At 43.8% G+C, this 20,851-nt stretch overlaps 3 protein-coding genes and 1 long non-coding RNA gene across 6 annotated transcripts; 1 reads left to right on the forward strand and 3 right to left on the reverse strand.

Annotated features, from left to right (window-relative positions):
* Positions 1–4,589: 4,589 nt before the first annotated feature.
* Positions 4,590–5,391, reverse strand: LOC146302755 (uncharacterized). Its single transcript, XR_014753354.1, has 2 exons — positions 4,955–5,391; positions 4,590–4,813 (listed from the first exon to the last, which is right to left on the reverse strand). It is a non-coding gene; the product is annotated as an uncharacterized LOC146302755 (long non-coding RNA).
* Positions 5,392–5,394: 3 nt separating this feature from the next.
* Positions 5,395–11,256, reverse strand: LOC146302756 (uncharacterized; the record flags this gene model as incomplete). The annotated part of the gene is made up of 9 exons (XM_084698389.1): positions 9,204–11,256; positions 8,060–8,154; positions 7,913–7,960; positions 7,494–7,763; positions 7,179–7,356; positions 6,799–6,978; positions 6,265–6,636; positions 5,948–6,017; positions 5,395–5,845 (listed from the first exon to the last, which is right to left on the reverse strand). Coding segments are annotated over exons 1-9 (1,668 nt in total), but the record flags the coding sequence as incomplete, so codon positions are not given.
* A 1,654-nt stretch (positions 11,257–12,910) lies between these two features.
* Positions 12,911–17,026, forward strand: aldob (aldolase b, fructose-bisphosphate). Its single transcript, XM_084697126.1, has 9 exons — positions 12,911–13,046; positions 13,735–13,847; positions 13,968–14,179; positions 14,511–14,565; positions 15,333–15,493; positions 15,622–15,705; positions 15,885–16,059; positions 16,273–16,472; positions 16,772–17,026. Exons 2-9 carry the CDS (start codon positions 13,736–13,738, stop codon positions 16,865–16,867), a joined length of 1,095 nt encoding a protein of 364 aa, XP_084553252.1. The 5' UTR covers positions 12,911–13,046; position 13,735; the 3' UTR covers positions 16,868–17,026.
* Positions 17,027–18,367: 1,341 nt separating this feature from the next.
* LOC146302758 (membrane-spanning 4-domains subfamily A member 4A) lies at positions 18,368–20,789 on the reverse strand. Of its 3 annotated transcripts, none has more exons than XM_084699165.1 (7): positions 20,651–20,789; positions 20,148–20,290; positions 19,792–19,902; positions 19,479–19,535; positions 19,157–19,294; positions 18,885–18,916; positions 18,368–18,708 (listed from the first exon to the last, which is right to left on the reverse strand). In XM_084699165.1, the coding sequence occupies exons 2-6, from the start codon at positions 20,274–20,276 to the stop codon at positions 18,902–18,904; spliced, it is 450 nt and encodes a 149-aa protein (XP_084555291.1). In that variant the 5' UTR covers positions 20,277–20,290; positions 20,651–20,789; the 3' UTR covers positions 18,368–18,708; positions 18,885–18,901. The 3 variants fall into 3 exon arrangements, with proteins under 3 accessions (XP_084555291.1, XP_084555290.1, XP_084555292.1); XM_084699164.1 differs by having other exon boundaries at positions 18,885–18,998; XM_084699166.1 differs by lacking the exon at positions 20,651–20,789 and adding an exon at positions 20,466–20,542 and having other exon boundaries at positions 18,885–18,998; positions 20,148–20,319.
* Between the last annotated feature and the right edge of the window lie 62 nt (positions 20,790–20,851).

The raw sequence follows: 20,851 nt of genomic DNA on the forward strand, positions 1-20,851 counted from the left end.
CCATTTTAAGGCAGGGTGCACTCAGTATCTACAAGAAAAGTGGAATTAATGTACTACCTCATTATATAAACACAAGTCCTGTAGGGCCAGGACATAGTGTAAGGCCTATTGACAACGTTTCTAGTCACCAGGGAACAGTTGAGAGATGTTGAATGGAACCAAGAAGGGGTGGGCCTGTTGTGTGGTCCCAGAATCAGTCAGCTGTAACCCTGGCCTCACTACCCTGAACCAGTGTTTGTAGAGACAGAGTTCTGGGATACATGTCCTGGCTGGTGCTAAGCAGTGCTTAACACTGTCTTATTCCACAGCCCACAGGCCACAGGACAAGTTGTGTCTCCTCCTAGTCCCTGTCTGTCCACACTCCAAGCCTCACTGCCCTGGTCCCAACCAGGCTCTCCATCTCCTCCACCCAGCTGCCCTGCAGCCAACGCATAAGAAGTGTGTGTTTGCTGTTATGCGCTCCTCACCTGTGAGCTAAGTTATAAGAGGATGAAATTTGGATTTGTGGGGTAAGAGTGCATGTGTGTGCTCGTGCATATGTGTGTGTGTGGTTCCAGACCTGCCGTCGTTTGGCCGCTTGCAGGAGTCCCTGCCAGTGCGGTACCACGTTGAGAACTGAACGGGGCTGGTGCAGGACGTGGAGATAACCGTGGAACCCAGCGACGCCTTCATGTTCTCTGGACTCAAGCAGGTGACCCAAACTCTCTCCTCAGCCCCTCAACCAAGAGGAAGGGAGAGCAGGGAAGAGAGGGAGAAGGGGGTGAGGTAAAGGAGTGAAAAGAGGAGGGGGGGGGGGGTACCAGGAAAGGAGACACATTTCCTCTGATCCAGGACACTCAGTATCTATGCATTGACCCTAACCCTAACCCCCTGACCCCAGAGTGTGACTGATCATAAACCAGGCCTGTGCTCTAGAATCAGCTCTAAACTAATGTTCAACAGGTTCCACCACCACCAGTGCACAACGCACGACCCCCCTCTCAGATGTGTTCACAGCTACCATCCCAATAACCTCCCACTAGCTCATTTGAACCACATCCAGGTCTCTCTGTGTGAATCCCCATGTCCCCACGTCTCCTGAACAATAAAGTACGTTTGGAAATGTAGGTGATTGAAAACAAGTGTCTTCTACTTACCAAACCTGAACTTTTCCACTTCTGAAAAATACTGTTGGAAACAGATTGGAGATGCTTGATAACCCTTTTATCCTATGGCACACACAAGCTACTACATAGACACTTTGCTGTACAAATCTCTTTTTTTGTTTTTGTTGTAAAACCTTAATTTGGGCAAGCTTGTTTTTTACCCACTAAAACATGGCATCATGATTAGGATTTGTAGGAGTAAGGTAGCACTGCTGATGTTGTGTGTCAAAGCTACTTGTTGATCAGTTGTTGGTTTTATGTTTCAGCCTCAAGGCAGACTGGTAGACAACACCTCTATTGCTGCAGCCTAGGAACTACAATTCCCATTCAGGAAGTCTACGTGCAACTAAAATGAAATAGTCACATTCACGTACTGTTGTAAGCAAATTGGATTTGCAGGTTATCAAGCTTGAATATTTAAAGATATTCTTAGCTTGCTGTCAGTAAAGAAACTGTTGGTTAACTTTTTTGACTATGAAAAATAAAGTTTCAAAATGAAAGAAGCAACAATAGTCAGTGCTAAAAATATAACACTCTTAATTTATGTCTTTACTTTTGTTAACATTGTGCAATCCATTGCTAAATCCTCTTAGATTTTAGTACAGTACTTTAAGTATGAAGTAGTACTGTGGCAAGAGGGTGGCAGGGGATTTCGAGTGGTGGCACCCTGTGGCAGAAGTGTGTGAGATAAACGCGAGAATAACGTTTTTACACATGTCAACGTGTATGTCTATTAAACATTTTTGTATAGGCTATAAGTTGTATTTCAATTGATATTGCAAGTACGTAAATCCAAGTCTGCACACTTTGCCATGATGTTATACAAACTACAACAGTGACTTTAGAGAACTACAACTCTGCATTAATCTTTCTGACACCCCCCAGAGGGTGGTGCACTGTGGGAAGGTAAGCGATGGCAATGATTTGGGTCGCTGCAGTGTGAACGCACCGTAACTCAGCTAGATGGGTAACTGGGTTATTGTTGTGTAGGGTTATGTTGACATCTGCGTGGGTGTGTTCATCTACCTGTGGCGGTGTGTCTGAGACACAGGGTGTATCCTGTCCATGGCCAGCAGAGAGTGGTGTTGTCTCTCTCTCTGAAGAGGGAACACCACCTTGGTCATAGCATCGGTGATCCTCCTCCACTCCAGAATCACCCTTGGGAATGGATGCAGGGGGCGAAGCTTCTCCAGAACGTCCTGATGACTGTTAAATCAGTTAAGCGACTGAAACCTTTCCTTTTTCAGTTCCCAGCTGCATGTTGTTGCATGGTTGGCTCTGTGTGTGTGTGTGAGAGAGAGAGAAAGTTACCTTGGTGGTGCTGAACTGCCTGCCCAGCCATGCTCTTCTCCTGGGGTAGCCCAGGGTTTTCTCAGGAAATAGAGACATTGCTGTACCTTCTTAGAGATGGCATCTGTGTTGGTTTGAAAGCATAGCCTGTTATCAAACACAGTACCCAAATATTTATAATTCTCAACCAAATCAATCTCAATCCCCTCAATGGAATCTGGGAATGGGCATCAACCTCCTCAAGTCAATAATCATATCCTTGGTCTTCGACAAATTCAGTTCAAAGTGAAACTCCTTACACCATGACACAAAGTCATTGACAACGAGCCCATGTTCCAGATCCCCTCCCTTCAGCAAGATGACTATGGCCGTGTCATCTGCAAACTTTATGATGTGTCTATTCTCACACTTACTCTGGCAACTGTTTGTGTAGGGAATATAAAGAAGAGGAGAGAGTACACAACGCTGTGGTGAGCCAGTGGTTGAATGGAGCTTCAATGACATGTACTAAGCATAGGCCTAGCAGTGAGTGGTCTACACTTATTTGCTTTATCAATGAAAAATGGAAAGTTTGATACATTTACCTCACTGCATTATTTATGTAGAATACCTTAAAGGGGTCATCGAATGATTTTATAGGGTATTTCACACTGTTCCGTAAGGTCTCAGAATAGCGTATGTAACATTGGTTGGGCTGAAAATGGCCTGGGTGCTGTTCTATGCGCCCTAATGCAACCTTGTGAAATAGCCCCAGAATGAAATGAGAGGTTTTCTCTCTTTTATTGTATGCTCATGAATATGTAGATGGCCTACGCGCTGAGTTGGTTTACAACTAGCAAAGCTGCGGAGCAAAGACACAACGTGGCTAACAGCACCTGTTAGCTGTAATACTAGTGTAATACCCACAATTCAGTGTGGAAGACTAAGCATAACTTTGTATTAGGTTTGTTCTTAGCATTGTAGGCAACATAAGTTATTAATTTGCTGTATGTAAAATTTGGGGCGTGACAAAGGTACAGATCAGAGCCAAATAAGGTGGAGCCACCGAGTTGACGTCAACTCTGTGTTTTTTTGGAAACGTCCGTTTTACAGCAGCAGTTTCAAATTGGGAGATTTGCCTAGGAAAGAGGTGTCAATGGGACTTGAGGTTCTCTGTATGTCCATTTTACCCACCAAACTGTCGTTATTCAACTATGAAAAGGGAAACCCAGTTTTGCATGCAATTATCCCTTTCAGGTTAAATTGAGGGTATGAAACAGAAGGAGTTTCGTCTTCGGAGCGTAATTTCCATTTTATACGAAGTATAGCCGACTGACTGTGGACCCTGGGAATAGGGTGGTTCAGCTACAATACATAAACTTCATGAGGGAGCTGGGTGCAACCTTCCTCAATGCCTACACCAACTCTCCAATCTGCTGCCCCTCCCGTTCAGGTACGGTTTCCAGTGTACAACACCTATCAGTAGTGGAAGAATGGACTTACATTACTTTGTGGGCTTTCAGCTATGTGGAGTGGCTGTTTTATCCACCTGACCCGTCATGGAATAACTATAAGTGCCTGGATCCCAATGCTACATGGATGGACTTTCTGAACGGTTTTCACAACCAGATGATGGGCAAACTGGAGTACACGTCAGGGGTTCAGGTGGGATTAGCCAGAGGACTCTGCCAAGCAGAAAACAAGTAACTCAGACTCCTTTGTGAGTGACAGTGTTATTTTAACCACAGTAATCGTGTGGAGGCATGGACACGAGATGTCCCATAAATTCTGCGTCAGGAAGGAAGGCTCACACTCATACACCAACGGTGGTGCAGCTGCCATGCAAGGCGCTAGCCTGCCCATCGGGAGCAACAATGAAGGAGGAAGTTATTTTTAACTAGGGAAATGTACTATAGAACCTCTCACACATGGAAGAGGTTAGACACACGACAAACACAGATTGAGACTGCAGTAGCGAGAGCCGTGACGAGCGCTGTATCAATAACTTGATAATAATGGCTGCCTGTGTGTCATTGAATTAACTTATAACCATCTCAATCACCGTCTGCATCACGGACATGGGCACGATTCTAGTATGAGCTCAAAAGGACAGAAGATCACTTTCATTTGAAATCAGTATTTGGAGATTTGAATTCCCAGAAATAAACAGACTAGTTAAGCATATAATGCGTTATTTATTTAGTGTGTAGTAAATATGCATGGGACATTTGAAAAAAAAGATGTTCTGTCCCAGGTGGTCTGTGGTGAGGCAGTGGATGAGATGCACATCAACCCATGGTGTGCCAGGGGCTGGACCACTGCAGCCAAGGGTGGAGCAGAATTCCCTCCAGAGTGGGCAGGTCTTTGCCAAACCGCCTCCTTCTGTAGGTTCAAAACTTCTGAAGAGAGAATAGGTAAGAGAGAACGACAGATAGCAGAGAATATGAGAGAAGTGGAGGGGATGTGGTCAGCTAGATAAAGACAATGTGTGTCTTGGGTGAGTGTGCATGTAATTTCCTGTGTGTGGATGCATGTCTTACGGCTTGGAAATCCCTGGGAGATATCTTCGGCTTGATCCTCTGGGAGATGTCTTCCTCTCTCCTGGTGTTACGTACACCATAGGAATATGTGTGTAATGTATGTATGTAGTTGTGTGTTGGTCTTCCCTTCTGTTTCTCCCCACTAGCATCATTCAGGTGTCCATTTTCCATGGACTTGTCAGATTCTGTTCAACATCATTCACACGTCTGTTCCCATCCAATCAGGTGTTCATCTGGCTCCATAAGCACCTTGTTCCAACCTTCGTTTTTCTGTTCCAACAGCTTTTCTGCATCCAGGGTCTGTGGTCTGTAATCTGTAACTGTTTTCTACAGGATTATTCCAGAGACGGGTTTGTGAGTATGAACTTGTAAACGCACTCACCTTGACCTGATCCTCAGGGAGATATCCTCCTCTCTCCTGATTGTAGTCGGGGGGGGGGGGGGAATAGATGTGTGTGTGTTTTTTTGGGGGGTGGGGGTGGGTGGTCTGGAGGGCGACGGGGGGAGAAAGGGACAGTGGGGAGGTCGGGAGGACGACCGGGGGGCAGGGACAAAGGCCAGGGCAGTTCTGGAGGCCGGCCAGGAGGCAGGGTGAAAAGCCGGGGCAGCTCTGGAGGCAGACCTGGAGGCCGTCTGGATGTGCAGAGGTGCTCAGGGGGTCGGTGGTGGTGACCAAGGCCGGGCTTCTTATGTGCAGGGAGCTCTGAGGGTGCTGGAGTCGACCAGGACTCTGCTGGGGGCTCAGGAGGAGCAGAGGGCTCGGTGCTGGGCAGCACGGGCACCAGACCTCTGGGCAGCACAGACATAGGGCCTCTGGGCAGCACAGGCAGCAGGCCTCTGGGCAGCAGTGCTGTATTGCTAATTTCTGGGATGGTGGACACAGCACGGGCCCTGGGGAGAACGACATTACTCACTCACGGCCTTTCTCAGAATCAATGCTTCATCTGAAAACTCAATTGATGAGGTTCAAAGTTGAAGAGGTTTACCACTGACCTGTCAAGTTCTGTCTCCCTTTCCATGTAGCCCTGCTTCTCCTCTGGGTCCTTGTCATGGCCGCATCCCACTGTCAGGAGTGGGGGATGGACACAAAAGCAGGGAAAAGCAAAACAGGATTATAAAACCAAAGTAGTTATTTACCAACCTCTAGAAAGGGTGATTGGAACGAGACACATGAGTGCAGGGAGCCAGGAGAGAGAGACCAACACCAGAACACACACCCACGGAGACAGACAAAAAACACGAGGGGCAAAGAAGACCAGGAGAACTTAAACTGGTGCATGGCTGTGACTGTCTGTGCTTGTGTGTCTTACCTCTTCCATGTGTACCATGTGGGGACATTGTTGTGGCAGTGGTCTTTTTAGGGGACACCTCAGGGCTCCTGGTATCTACCCTACACCTCTTCGTGTTGCCCTGGGACAGGGAGAGGGAGGATGAAGATGAGGCATCCTCAAGGGACAGTGCCGTCGAAGACTCCCCCGAATCCTGTCTCTCTTCCAGCACTCTCTTCCTCTTTCTCTCCCTTCCTCTGCTGCTCTGTGCATCTCTTCTTTCCTTTCTCTTTTTCTGTCTCCCTGCTTTCCTCTCCTCCTCTGGATGCAGCCACGGGTGGAGAAGGACTTCCTCTAGAGTAGGCCGGTCTTTGGGGCACTTTGCCAAACACAATTTCAGCAGGTTCTTGCATTCTGGAGGGAGAAAGACAGAGAGAGATAGCAGAGAATATGAGAGAAGTGGAGGAAACTGTGGTCAGTTAGATAGACAGGAAGCATGTGTTTGCCTCTGTGTGATTACATCTGTGTGAGTGTGTATGTTTATTTTTCTCGTCTTCGTGTGGATGCGTGTCTTACGGCTGGAAAACCCATCCATGGTAGGGATAGGATCACAATAAAGGACCTGGTCGGGTGTGCGAAAGGGGAATATCCCAGACAGCACGTTGTATAACAGTACCCCCAGCTGCCAGACAGCGGATGGAACTGCCTGGTAGGAACCATGGAGGTACCATTCGGGAGGGATGTACATTTTGGTCCCTGACACACACACAAAACAACCTTAGTTATACCACACATGGAAGTGTGTGTCCGCATGTGGTTGGGTGCAACTGCAACTGAGTCCATTCTTTATTTCCGCTCAAGTCCTTGTGTTTGTCATCATGGTAAATCTTTGATGATATATTGCTCTTTAATATGGATTGGGGGGGGGACAGAAAATACAAGAGTAGGGAACGTACCAAGGAACTCGGTGTAGGGTGCTTCTTGAATAATGCAGCCACAGCCAAAGTCCAGAACCCTAATCCGTGGAACTGCAGAACCGGTCTCCACCAGAAGGTTCTCTGGCTTAATATCACGGTGGAGGACACCCCAAGAGTGAAAATTGACCATGGCCTCAACCAGCTGCCTCAGGATGATCTACAGAAAGAGAAAGAGACGGAGAGAAAGATGAAGGACAGTTGGGAGAGGGAGGGCAAATGGTGATGAATGTTGACTTTCGCAAATAGCTCTTTGGAGGTGGATTTGCTGTGACAAACTTGTCTGCACACACTCACCTTGGCCTGATCCTCGGGGAGATATCCTCCTCTCTCCTGGATATAGTCAAACAGTTCCACGGCAGGTACAGGCCTCTCCAGAACTATAATGAGCTCTTGGTCCAGCTCGTACCAGTCCAGCAGCTCCACTGCTGCCTGACCGTCTCCAAACCTGGCCTCACCCCTCACCCCCTCAGCCCTGGCCTTCTCAGCCATGTCTGCCCCTCCCTGTCCTACAATCAGTAGGAGCACCACCTCCAGGGGGAGCTGGCGGAGCTTCCCACGCAGGGTCTTAAACACAGAGAACACAACAACCAGGTAGTTAATGCTGCAATAGGGATGTTATTTGTTGGAAGACTGTGGTTTGGGATGACAGGCAATTCAGAATGAGAATCTAAAATGGAATATATGAAACGTAAAAAGAGGATTGGTCCACTCACCACAGGTGTATTTATCACCTTATCAATGGGAACATGCTTGACTGCCACCTATCGAAAGAGATGGGTGGGAGGAAATACAATATGTTGATTTATAAAAATAATATACTGCTCAGTGTGTGTATATTTTGTGTGTTGTGTCATTCTTACAGGCAGATTGTCATCTATACGGAGTCCTGCGTAGACTGAGCCGAAGCCACCTTGGCCAAGACAGCTCAGTTCCACGTACTTCTCCTCAAATGATCCTAGAGAGTACACACACACACATTCATGTATAATGAATATTTTTGTCTATCCATCTATCTATTCTTTCTGTCTTTATTATTGTATAGTTTATATCTAGCTACCTTAACTATCTTTAACTAGGTTGTTACTATATGCATCATCATGTAGCTATAGTCATTTAATTGAATGTGTTGTGTTCTGCAATATTCTCGAAGGCATTTGAAAAATACTACAGCTGTTAATATCGTCATACTCACTCATGTGTCAAGGTGGGAGTGCATTGATATGCACGTTATTGTGATATAATTACTAATCTATTGAGTTCATTAACCATTTGACTATAATAGTTTTTAAAGCAATGTAGCATTGATCCGCAGTGACCTTGTAAAATTGTGTACACATGTAGAGTTTTGTAGAATGGTGTTGTCATGGAATCAATTATGATGTCATAAGGACATTAACCGTGTGCCTCTTGAAACATGGCAAATTCAATAAATTCTACAAGAAAGTGACATTCACATCAGGTTACATAATATTGTAAAAAATTAAACAATCATATAGGTAGCCTACAATCCACGTCCATAGGATATACTAGTTCAGTGCCAGTAACATTAGAAGTGTGAATCAACAGGGTGCAATATTTATTTAAATAAAACCCTTTGCTCAGACAAATTAGTAGCCTATATATTTAACATCTACTAAGCTCCTTAGCTACTCTTTAATACAACCTCCTAACCTTTCTCTAATGTTTTTTTATCTTGACACTTTGTGTCAACACTATCAGACTCCTAAACTACACAATAATTCATATTTTTGTCTGATGGTGGTGACAGGGCAGTGACAGACTTGACATTCATCGTGAAGTGATCATGTTTTTGTGGTTCTCAAGTCATTTTTATTATATGATGTGTACAAATGGTGCTTAGTGTTTACTAATAATGTATAAATACTAAATGTGACATGGCAGAGTGTAAATCAGATGGTGGTGACATGTGATGATGTTGTATAATATTTGAAGGCATTTGAAAAATACTACAGCAGTTAATAATAATTATATTAATATACTCACTCATTTCGAGGTGGGAGAGTGGATTGATTTGCAGGCTATCGTTGAATAATAATTATCTTGAGAGTTCATAAAACAATTGACTGGAAATGTAGGCTCCTTCAAAAGGTTATGTAGCAATGATCTGCAGTGAGCTTGTAAAATGCATATATGTAAAATTTCGTAGAATGGTATGCTGTTGTCATGGAATCAATTATGATGTCATAAGGACACATGGTTAGCCATGTGCCTCATGAAACATGGCAAATTCAATAAAGTCCACAAGAAAGAGACATTCACTTAAGCAATACGGTACGAGGCAGTACTTTATCGTCAATAAAGTACGTGTTCAAGTGTGTTGTTAGGCCCGACAAGCAGCCTTTCGTACCTTTTATAATACGGTTACGAGCGACATTATGAATAGTAAATAAATTGTAAGCTGCCGTTCAGCACAAAATACTTACAGCCAACAAACGTTGGCCTTTCAGTAACCGAGAGAAAATAGTCCCGTACGTGTGGCTGTTGCTATGCAACGGACAAACAGCATTGTTAACTTCACGTGTTAGCATAACTAGATCTCGCATCTCATTTAGTCACATTGCTCATTTAATAAAAGTTGCCTTTAAAATAACAACAATGAAAATGGGACACTTTCAATAAAATAATATTTTATTTAAACATTAGAGCTTGGCCTAAATGTTCTAAATCAATCATAAATATTTTGTAGGCACTGGTATGCTAGGCTAAACTAGGCACTGCCTGGGTAGGCTACATGCTATAAACAGTTATAGGTTAGTAGCCTAGGCTACGAGTGACTTGGAATCGATAGACTAACATTAGGCTGTTGTTAACTTATGTTGATTTGGATATCTCCATTGCTGTTCACCCACTGACTGTGCAATGCTTGATAGATAAATATTTCTGACACGTTTTCTCTTTTTTTGGTGTGACGTCTCAAGCAAGGCTACATAGTTGGCTTCCACCGATAGATAACTGGCCGTTGTGGCTACAAAAAAGTGGACCATTGAACAGGATGAGGAGGAAATAACTGCCCAGTCAACCAAGACCAGTTTGACCTATGCACCAGTGACCAGTGTCTGATAAGTTGTCTGCTTCTGATGGGTTGTTGTCAGTGTCCAAATTCACCTCAATGGAAGACACATTGGGGAAAGTTGCTGCTGGGAACGCATAGATAATTAGAAATTACACTATGTTCAAAACAATCAAATTGTCAGTGTACCTAACTTGAACGTGAACTTGAACAAGAGGGAAACATACAGTACTTTCTAGGAGTACTTTTTACTACTGTGGCAGAAAACCTAAGCCTATTCCCATACTTACCACTTGCCTGAGAAGACATTCATCTTAGGGTTAGAGCACAATAGAAGGCCCAGTAACCTTGGTAAGTACAGTGAGTTGGCTACAAGCTGTATGAAACATGCAATGCATGGCTAGCTTCCCCCACCTCCTTGTAGCTTGGTCTGGCCAAGTGGGTTAGACCCATCAGTGGGGGCTGTGATCATGTGGATATCATCCTGTGGCGGGAGCAGACCATCTTCCCAATTACTCCTGGACAAAGAGCCACAATTAGTCATTGTAAACAAACCAACGGTTCCAGCAAAAAGAAGGAAGTACCGGTAAGTAATTATTTTCAGGCTAGTGATAAAACATGGACAATGCTTCATCAGAGAGCTGCGTGGGGGTTTGCAGCTCTCCAAAGTGAAGAGGAGAAAATAAAGGACCCTCAACCCTCCATTAGCAACCCTGACCCTTCGGTAAGTTTAATCATAACCACAAATAATAACTATACCACTATATTCACTACAGTTAATTGATTACAAGTTTATACACACTGTATGTCAAACATAGTCAGTCTCCATTGCTGCAGCAGTTGGTATTCAGTTATCTGAATACCGACAGTACATCCTTGGTTCCTTAAACAGGCCTAATCATGAGGATGAGCAGTTCCTTATGAGCTGTAACATGAGCCTCTTGCCAGAATTCCAGATGCTGAATAAAGTTCCTCATGGGCTTTCAGAAACTCCTGCATGAAGCAGAATTTGGGGACATATAAGCCTTGTGTCACCATTCCACTTCGGGAAACGGGATGAGGTATGTTTACACCGTGCTGAGGTCAGCTTTATTTTTCTCAAAATAAACTGTAATTGAAGGTTGGATTGTTGTCATTTATTCTAATGTGACATTAGGCTGAATTACAAAAATATGACACTTTTTACTCATCTTTGCAGAGGGGTGCCAGTAATTCTGGAACCGAACCGTATTTATAAGGGACAAAGCTTTTCAGTTTGACAGATTTCTTTTAACCTATTGTACCTTCAAGCAACACACTAGATCAGTGCTAAGTAGCATATCATATCAAACAGACATGTTCTAACACAGTTCTGATACTAATCCTGAACTGATGCATCCCTCTGGACTCCGTCTGCACTGCACTCTAGACTGTTAGTATGAAATTAAAAGAAATTACACTTAATACATACGTTCGCTGCCACCAGACACCCCCCCCCATCCCCCTTTCCAGGCTGCGCTACCTTCTTCCTCTTGTCTCTTTCTCCAAACCCTGTGAAACATACTGTGAAACATACATACTGTGAAACTTACATACTGTGAAACATACATACTGTGAAACACATACTGTGAAACATACTGTGAAACAATGTAACAGAGCTGGACTCCAACCTATGACGGTTGTTGAGACCATTAGTAGGCCTACAGGGTCAAGGGTCCATGTTGTGCAAGCAAGATTTGAAATGGATCTCGTCAGTGCCTCATACCTGTGCTTGCATCATACCTGGTCCTGTCACCTAAAGTCCTTCAAATAAGGATTCTAAGTTGATGCAACCCTCTCAGATGTTCCATAAAGATTAAAATCAATTCAATATGTCGGAAATACTGTAGAAGTCAGAACAAGCTGGATAGACATAGAACTTGCTGTTTTTATTGTTACAATTGTAAAAAAATAATGTGACTCCCTCTATTTGTGTGCATAAACATGAGGAATAAGCGACAGAGACCTACTAGATTGATTCCTATGCTGGAACAATGAGAAGTAATACTTAAAGACTCGTTCCCAGATGCCTGAGAAGGAGACTCCTGGCAGATGAAACAGTTGTTTCCTGTTATATATGCGAAGCATTTTTTTAGCTTCTGACCTTTGCAGTAGAAAAAGTTAACATGTATATTACAGTAGGTTACTTATTTATTGCACATCATTGACTGTAATATTGGGAAATCCAATATTCACATGTTCATTATATAGGTTATTCTGTAAGTTGACATGACTCTCCATTGTACATAGCCTGTTCTGCACACACACACACACACACACACACACACACACACACACACACACGGAGGAGACTTGATACTAAGAGCTCAAATTCCGCAAGACAAGAAGTAAACCTGTAATCTACGATTCAATGTGATACTTAATGTAATTTATCAATAAGTAGGCCTACTAATACAACACAAAGCTTAGTATGCACTACTCATGGTAATCAAGCGCAAACGTGATCGTGTTTTTGTTGCGTGCTGCGTTTTTAAGACAATAGACTTTCAGATAATACAATGCCTTTTTATCTTGAAGTCATCCATTTGTGCTTAGAAAGACCTTAAAGTCGATAAAGGAGCATTGATACGCAAGCACACCCCCGTCTGACTGCCTCAACCAATTACCTTTTCCAGCGGGGATGCACGCCCGTGCCACATCACGCACACCCCTTCCTCGTCAAACTCGTTTTCTGCTCTGCAATAAATACCCAGTCTAACTACACTTCGGTCTTCACAATCAGTCCTGATTTAGCAAGGTATCAACTTGTCCTGGTGTTGACGTCGACATACATCCAAGTAAGTTTATTTATGGCTGTTCAACTTCACCTTAGTTTTTTGGGTGGTATGTATGATCGTGTCTACCATGTGGTGGATGGTTTGCAACAACAAAATAGAGAAGGAAATGCGAATGTATTGCTGTAGTGATGTTGGGTTTGAATGATTCATAGTATGCAGAACTGCATCGTTTTAATTTTGAAAAACAAATGTACCAAATGTATTGCCATTATGTAACTAAAGTGTGTACTTGTGAACTAAAATGTATTTGGTTGAATCAATAGAATGGCACGGGCACCAGTTCAGTATGCATTCACTGTGTACAGGTGTTCATATTGTTACATTTGTCAGCGTGTTCTGCACACCTCTTGATACTGATTGTTCTTAGTTTTTGTACGATTTGCGCTTCACCTAGCACATTTCTTCAAATTTTGGCCAGGTTTATTGACTCCCCGTGAACTGTGAACTTGTTTGTCCACGGAGAGAAGGCATGAACAGCCTACCAACGCTGGACTAAAGTTCAAACTTCACAGAACAAATATTTACAGAGCTGGTGTGCAGGAGACCAAGTGGAGAGTGCGGAATATCACAGTTGTCCCCTTTTTTTATTTTCAGAGGAGCAGGGCACGTGCAACCATTAAGTAACTGTTTTATTTCTTCACACTGTCTCACTTTCACAATTAAGTCGTCTGTTTTTCTTTCTCAACAGGATGACTCACCAGTTCCCATCCCTCTCTCCGGAGCAAAAGAAGGAGCTTGCCACCATCGCCCAGAGGATTGTGGCTCCAGGAAAGGGCATCCTGGCCGCAGATGAATCCACAGGTGAGGAGGTTGAGCTGGTTAAGGCAGATGATGAGGAGGGGAGTGAAGGATTCATTAAAATAGCCGGTGGAGTCCAGAGGGCTAGTTGCATTACTTGACCAACAACATTTTCTTTGCAAGGCACCATGGCTAAGCGCCTGCAGAAGATCAACGTGGAGAACACAGAGGAGAACCGACGTTATTTCCGCAACCTCCTCTTCACCGTTGACGACTCCATCTCTAACTGTGTGGGCGGGGTCATCTTCTTTCATGAGACACTGTACCAGAAGTCTGACGACGGCGTCCTTTTCCCCCAGGTCATCAAGAACAAGGGCATCGTGGTCGGCATCAAGGTAACTAGAAATGGGAGGCCTCTCTCAAAGGCCAAAGCTCTAGGCAGCGTTTCTACTCAGAATTGCAGTGCCTTGTATTTACTTTGCTGCAATAGTGTATCACCTGTGGTTCATAAAATTCAGACCCCAAATGGATCAACTGCGTATGTCTACTTTATACTGCACAGTTCCATTGCCTATTAATTTAAACTATTAATTGCCTAGTTGATATATAACTGCACACAAGGTCACAGTACACTGCACCTGAGTATACTGTAGGACTTATCTACTGTACCTTGACCTATGGAAAGGATTTATAACTTCAAAGCCTATTGTTCTACCCTCCTTCCAGGTTGACAAGGGCACTGCTGCCCTCAATGGTACAGATGGGGAGACAACCACACAAGGTAAACAATTTCACCTCACAGCATTTGGGTTTGGAAACTGTGGTGGAAAATTCTGATGGTACCGTCTCGTTTGAATAGTTAAGAAGGCGGTTTCACTACAATTCATTTAGTTTGTACAAAACTTAAGAAAACAGAATACTCTGTGACCCGTCGAAGCGAAGGACACATAAGTTACAGTTCGGAAGAGTGGTGAAGAACATCACATATACACTGCCTTAATATAAACTTACAACAAATGGTCTTCTATGGTCAACCAAATGTAGCGGTCTCTGTGATTGGCTAGCACTAGTCAGCGACAGTTTAAGACAATATAACCCCCAGGCCCAGTGTCCTACAGTTCGTTTGCATCTCTCTCTAAATGAGGAGATAGTAAATGAAACACACACACAGGACACAATCTCCTTGGCCAAAAGGTCAGAGCAGCTGCCTCATTGACCCCATCTACAACATCTTCCCTAGGTCATAAATACCTTAAAACAATACAAGATGCTTTACCCATCCTCCAGGGTAAAACATCTCAGAGCCTTTAGCAACTCAAACCTTACTTAAACTAGTCACTGGCTGTCGAGTCCTTTATCAATGAACGAAATAGCTTACAGATTACATACATACATTTGTGCATATGCCCTCAAATTCTTTCACAAAGCTCATGCCTGGCAACTACAAACACATAAACTGTATAGTAATAATCGTTTGTCAAAAGTATTGTCAATGAGATGATTGCGCATTGGCAACCCACAAGTTGACCCCCCCCCCCTTCCTCTCAGGCCTTGACGGTCTTTCGGAGCGCTGTGCTCAGTACAAAAAAGACGGTTGCGACTTTGCCAAGTGGAGGAGTGTTCTGAAGATTTCAGACGGATGCCCGTCCGCCCTTGCTATTGCAGAGAACGCCAACGTCCTCGCCAGATACGCCAGCATCTGCCAACAGGTATTATCATGGCCTCTACCAAAGACGATTACCAACTCATTCCTCTTCTTCTACCCTTTTGTTAAGTAATCTATCTGTAAGCAGCTAATTTGATAGTGACCAAGTAAAACTGTTCATGTTGCATACAGAACGGCCTGGTGCCCATTGTGGAGCCAGAGATTCTGCCTGATGGCGACCACGACCTGCAGCGTTGCCAGTATGTCACAGAGAAGGTGAGTTCTTCTCAAACCTGGCAACCCTTACTGTCAAGTTAACCTCGAGCGGTGTCACCTGATACGAGTACTAAAGTATTTCTGCCCAAATTTTTAAAACTGATGACGAAAAGCAATGATGTTACCGAATTTGTAGCTTTCACTTTAACCATTTAATTTACTTCCTTTCTCTTCTCCAGGTCCTGGCAGCCGTGTACAAGGCTCTGTCTGACCATCACGTCTACCTAGAGGGAACCTTGCTGAAGCCCAACATGGTCGCTGCCGGACAAGCCTGTCCCAAGAAGTACACCCCTCAGGAGGTCGGCATGGCCACAGTGACCGCTCTAAGGCGCACTGTTCCCGCCGCTGTGCCCGGTGAGAGGGTGGAATGTCCCTGATTGATACCCGTCCAAAGGGGAATAGTCTATGGTGGTGGTGTTATTCAAGTTTGTTAGACGTACTGGTGCTATGCCGACGACAGACTCGGTTCTGTTTTGATTCGATTACTCAACCCATCACCCTGGACAAAGTCAAACTGAATGGTTGGTTGAAAGGACAAGAAAAGTCAATTGTCTTTCTTCCTCCCAGGCATCTGTTTCCTGTCAGGAGGCCAGAGCGAGGAGGAGGCCACACTGAACCTCAACGCCATGAACCAGACGCCCCTCGGTCGGCCATGGAAGCTGACCTTCTCCTACGGCCGTGCACTCCAGGCTTCCGCCCTTGCCGCCTGGCAGGGCAAGGCCGCCAACAAGAAGGCCGCCCAGGATGCCTTCACCTCCAGGGCCAAGGTAAGGCTGAGTGGTGAAGGGAACAACCAGACAGGACCAATGTGTCCATCTTTATGGTGGGATTACAATACAAAAACGGCATCAGGCCTCATTTGTGTCGTTTCATTGGGTATGGGCCTCCTAGGAAAAGGGCAGATAGATATTGGGGTATTCTTTAGCATTGCAGGTAATTCAGGATTTTCTAAATGAAGCATTTGGAATTTACTGGAAAGATTCGAGGTGTAATGTTAGACTTCTAATACTAATGTCTGGGCTGTTGTATTGTGAGACCTGGATTGATGTTCTCCTTTCTGTTTCAGAATAACAGCCTGGCCTCCAAGGGAGAATACAAGGCTTCGGGTACAGCTGACCAAGCCTCAATGCAGTCACTCTACACAGCCAGCTATGTCTACTAAATCCTAAACTATAAACATGTGAAATGAAGTCTTCAAGATGCCAATTAGCAGTCCTATTACAGCCAAAATGTAAGGGCGAGGTCCGGTTGTCTTTCTACTGCAGGTTGACCCACACAGACCTGCAGTTGGAATGAGTGGCAAAATAAAATGTAAACTGCATGAACCAGTGTTGTACCAGTCAATTCAGGTAACATTATGGAAAGCTAAGAGGAAACAAGCTAAGAGGAAACATGCATGCTAATCTTGCCATATGGAGTAGGGACTTAAGTATACATTTCAGAAGCAAATGTTATTTTGGATGACAACTGTGTGGATGACTCAGACGGCCATTCTATTGGCCAGGTGCACCAATCAAGCCTGCGTGTCAGGGAGTAGCTAGGTGAAGCGAGGGTGGATAGCTTCAAGATGGACGTTGTTCTCCCTGGCCTCGTCCACTGCAGTCCAACCCCAGATGTCTGAGCCTGTGGCTTGACATTTCTTGTAAAAAACTTTGGCCGGGTTTCCCAGATTCGTTAAGAAGCTCTTAACGCTAAGAGCTTCTTAGGAGCATTCTAAGAACGCTCTAGAATGTACGCTAACAATGTGTTAACAAATCTGGGAAACCCGGACATTGTGTGGTATAGAGATCTGCATTTCACTACTTGCACTTTCCAGGGTAAGACTGAGAGTAAATAATGTGGGTGGTCAGAGGGCTGACCCTGTGTTCCAGCAGCCTGGTCACCATGTTGGAGTCCCTGAGCCCGACGGTAGCATGCAGGGCGTTTTGGCTGTTAGTCACACAGGTCCAGGTTCATTGCTGACAGTTACCAGGCCTGCAGTGTATGTATAGATACTTGCATGAAGGAGGATTTAAATACTGGGTTAAAATAATATAACATGTCAGATGCTATTAAATCATGCGTTTTGGAGAGGTGAATTAAGAGGCTGTTGAATGTAGGGTGAAGTATGACTACATTAATAATCTCCATGGCTATCCTTACATGCTCCCTTTTATATGCAGGATACCGATCGTCACAGTGCGTATAGAGAGTAGAACATGGGTCTAATAGTCACAAGTTTGAATCACCCCATAAATGACACCAAAAAAAATCCTCAACGTCTTTGCAACTTTAAATGTAGGGATTTACATTATTACAAGAAATTGATAGGGTTGTGTAGCATCTGTGATTTTAAAATGTCATAAAAGCTTCTATTTCAAGGTGACTGCTGTGTTAACTTGGTTTCTAAGCAAGCAACCACACCTGTTCTTGATGGCCAGGTATAGAGTGGAGCCGAAGCGGTTCTTGAGCTGAGTGGAGGCTCCTCTAGACAGCATGTCCAGCTTGCCTTTCTCACAGTCCTTGTGAAGAGGAGTGTTGCCATCATAGTCTCCACAGTTCATGTATATCTGAGGGGGGACAGCTAGACAATGTTGGAAAGGTCCAACATCTGCATGTGGATCAGTGTTTATTTGAAACATAATGAGTAAGTCTTCTTAACACACTCTAGGATATTCTGAAATGTTTTCAGTCATGTTTTATTGAGTCTAAAAAGGGTACTTAAATAGGTACACTACTTATAATACTTTATTATACACAACAATTTCTGCATACATGAAAAAGTGTACAAAGCACTTGGTGTAATTTGGTCTTCAGCCTACACATGGCTAATGAAATGGAGACACAAAACAAGTCAAAGCTACAAATGATTCTACCACTAGGTGGTAGAATATGCACACAAAATGTACTTAGGACAAGGCGAGAAACAAATGTGATCCCATTACGTAGTACATGAATTGTATTAAGTAAATACTTCAAAGGGTTTTTTCCCACTCAGGACTGAATGGGCATGGTGAGGACCATCTGAAGAGAGGGAAATGAAAAATAAAAAGGTTTATGTGAAATATCACATGTGAAATGCCTACATGTATGATTAATGGAAAAATGATTCCATTGAATTATGATGTACACACAACATTTGTTTTGATGAACTTATACGATGTTAGTGCGTTTTATCGATTGATCGGGCAAAAGTGTACCTGGGTCTTGGAGGACTTCAAAGCGAACCGTGCTATAGTGGACAGAAAGATGAGAAGCCCAGAAACACAGAGCGAGCACGTGAGCAGTATCGCCTCCAAACCTTTAATTTGAGCCTGATGATCAGACAGTAGAAGGGAACTTGTCAAACATACAAACACATGTGCAAACACACACGGGGGTTGCTTTGTACGCAGCAACATTTTGGTTGGCCCCACCAAATCGCACTCCAAGGTTTTTGAAAAGTTGGCAGCCCTGAAGATATATAATTTACCTCCTGGAATGTCTGCCATGTGTTGTGTCCTCTAGGATGCAGAAATGAGTTGGTATAGGCCATGTAGATGGTTCTTTGGAATACGGATACCAGTATACCAATGAGGGTGACCACATACATGGCCAAACACACCGTCACCTGCAGAGATAAGAGAGATGTAATGCGGCAAGAGATAAGATAATAAGATAAGATAATAATAACGGAGATAAGAAGATTGGGACCACTGAAAATAAGCAACTTCAAGGTCATCTTATTAGCACGAGTGGTGAAACTAAAACTAATGAAAATGGTGATTGGCCCAGATAACTACATGTAAACTTACCGTTTTCTTTGAGGGATGCATCTCAGTGTAGATGGAGAGGATTCCACACGTGATGAACTGGTAGAAAAACACATGACTCTTTGCACAACTAGCCACAATACAAATCTTGTTTGGCTTTCATAAATTTAGCCCTAGCAAGTTAGACTTATTAACCGTTAACATGAACGTGAGGTTCGTGTTGTCTTTTTTGTTACACCCTTACAAAACCTTTTCAAAAAAAGGTTTGGACAACAAACACAGCCTCATCTGGATTACAAAACCATCACCACACTGGCCCATCACTGTTCCATGTGCTGTCCCTGGTGTACTCTACCAGGGCTCCCTCCCAGAAAGGGATGTATGTGGAGCTGGAGTTAAAGTTGTCTGCCTTCAACAGCCCAATACCCATCTGCAGCTCTGCACAGCCAAGTATCAGGATTGCAATCTGAAGTCAGTGAAATGGAAAAAAAAGGACACAACATAATAGAGCAAAATAAAGCCTTGTTGTAAAATAGATTAAGCTAGTCCCTTCCAACCCCCCCCCCCTCCCTTGTCCTCTTCTTACATTACGATTGCAAATGCTAGTCAAATAATCCAGTTCTATCATTAGATAAGATATTAGATAGGAGATAGATATTATGTCACCTGTGCATTAGATAATTCACATGTGACATAGCTGTTTCCTCTCACCCCAAGACATTTAGGTTCTCCTCTGATGAAACGATGGAGGGGCTTGTTCCCCATCACGGTTTTGTTGACCTGTGTGGCCCCCTCTCCATTCCCCCGTGTTCCTGTGGCCTCTGCTGCTGTCACCTCCATGGTAAGACACAACACTACAAAAAGGCAAAATAGTTTTTTTCTGCTATGAAGTCCAGGGTAGGATCATATCTAAACTGACACTTGTTGATAAGACAAAATTATGCATTATTGTTTGTTGTATTATCATAATGTTATGACTCATTATTAAGCAGTTAATTACTACCCTTATTGATTACAGATTTGTTATACCATGTTGAATAGATAATATTTTCTACATGAAGTAGTGTCGCAGATTCAAAAACAGGAAACATAAGTTAACTGTTATGAAAGCAACAAAAAGTACCAGAATACCAGAGATGCCTTAGTTCATAACAAGTAAATGTTAGCTAGGAAAGCAGTAGAGAAAAGTAATTAAGAGCAAATGGCGAACCCACCCTTTTTCCAAAGTTCTGCAGAGAAAAATATGTGCTCCAGAAACCAAGGGGAAGGGATGAATTTCGGAGGGGGTGGGGAAAAATGTTAGAGAGGGAGCAAGACCTTTGGAGTGCAATTTGAGATTTGTGAGGTCCCAAAGAAATGTGGGCGGGTTTATGTTGACTGGGAGGAAGTGAGGAAACTTCTGAGAATGCGTCAGT

This window comes from Hypomesus nipponensis, chromosome 1 (assembly GCF_054491055.1).
Source record: "Hypomesus nipponensis isolate SF chromosome 1, ASM5449105v1, whole genome shotgun sequence".
Taxonomy (NCBI): Eukaryota; Metazoa; Chordata; class Actinopteri; order Osmeriformes; family Osmeridae; genus Hypomesus; species Hypomesus nipponensis.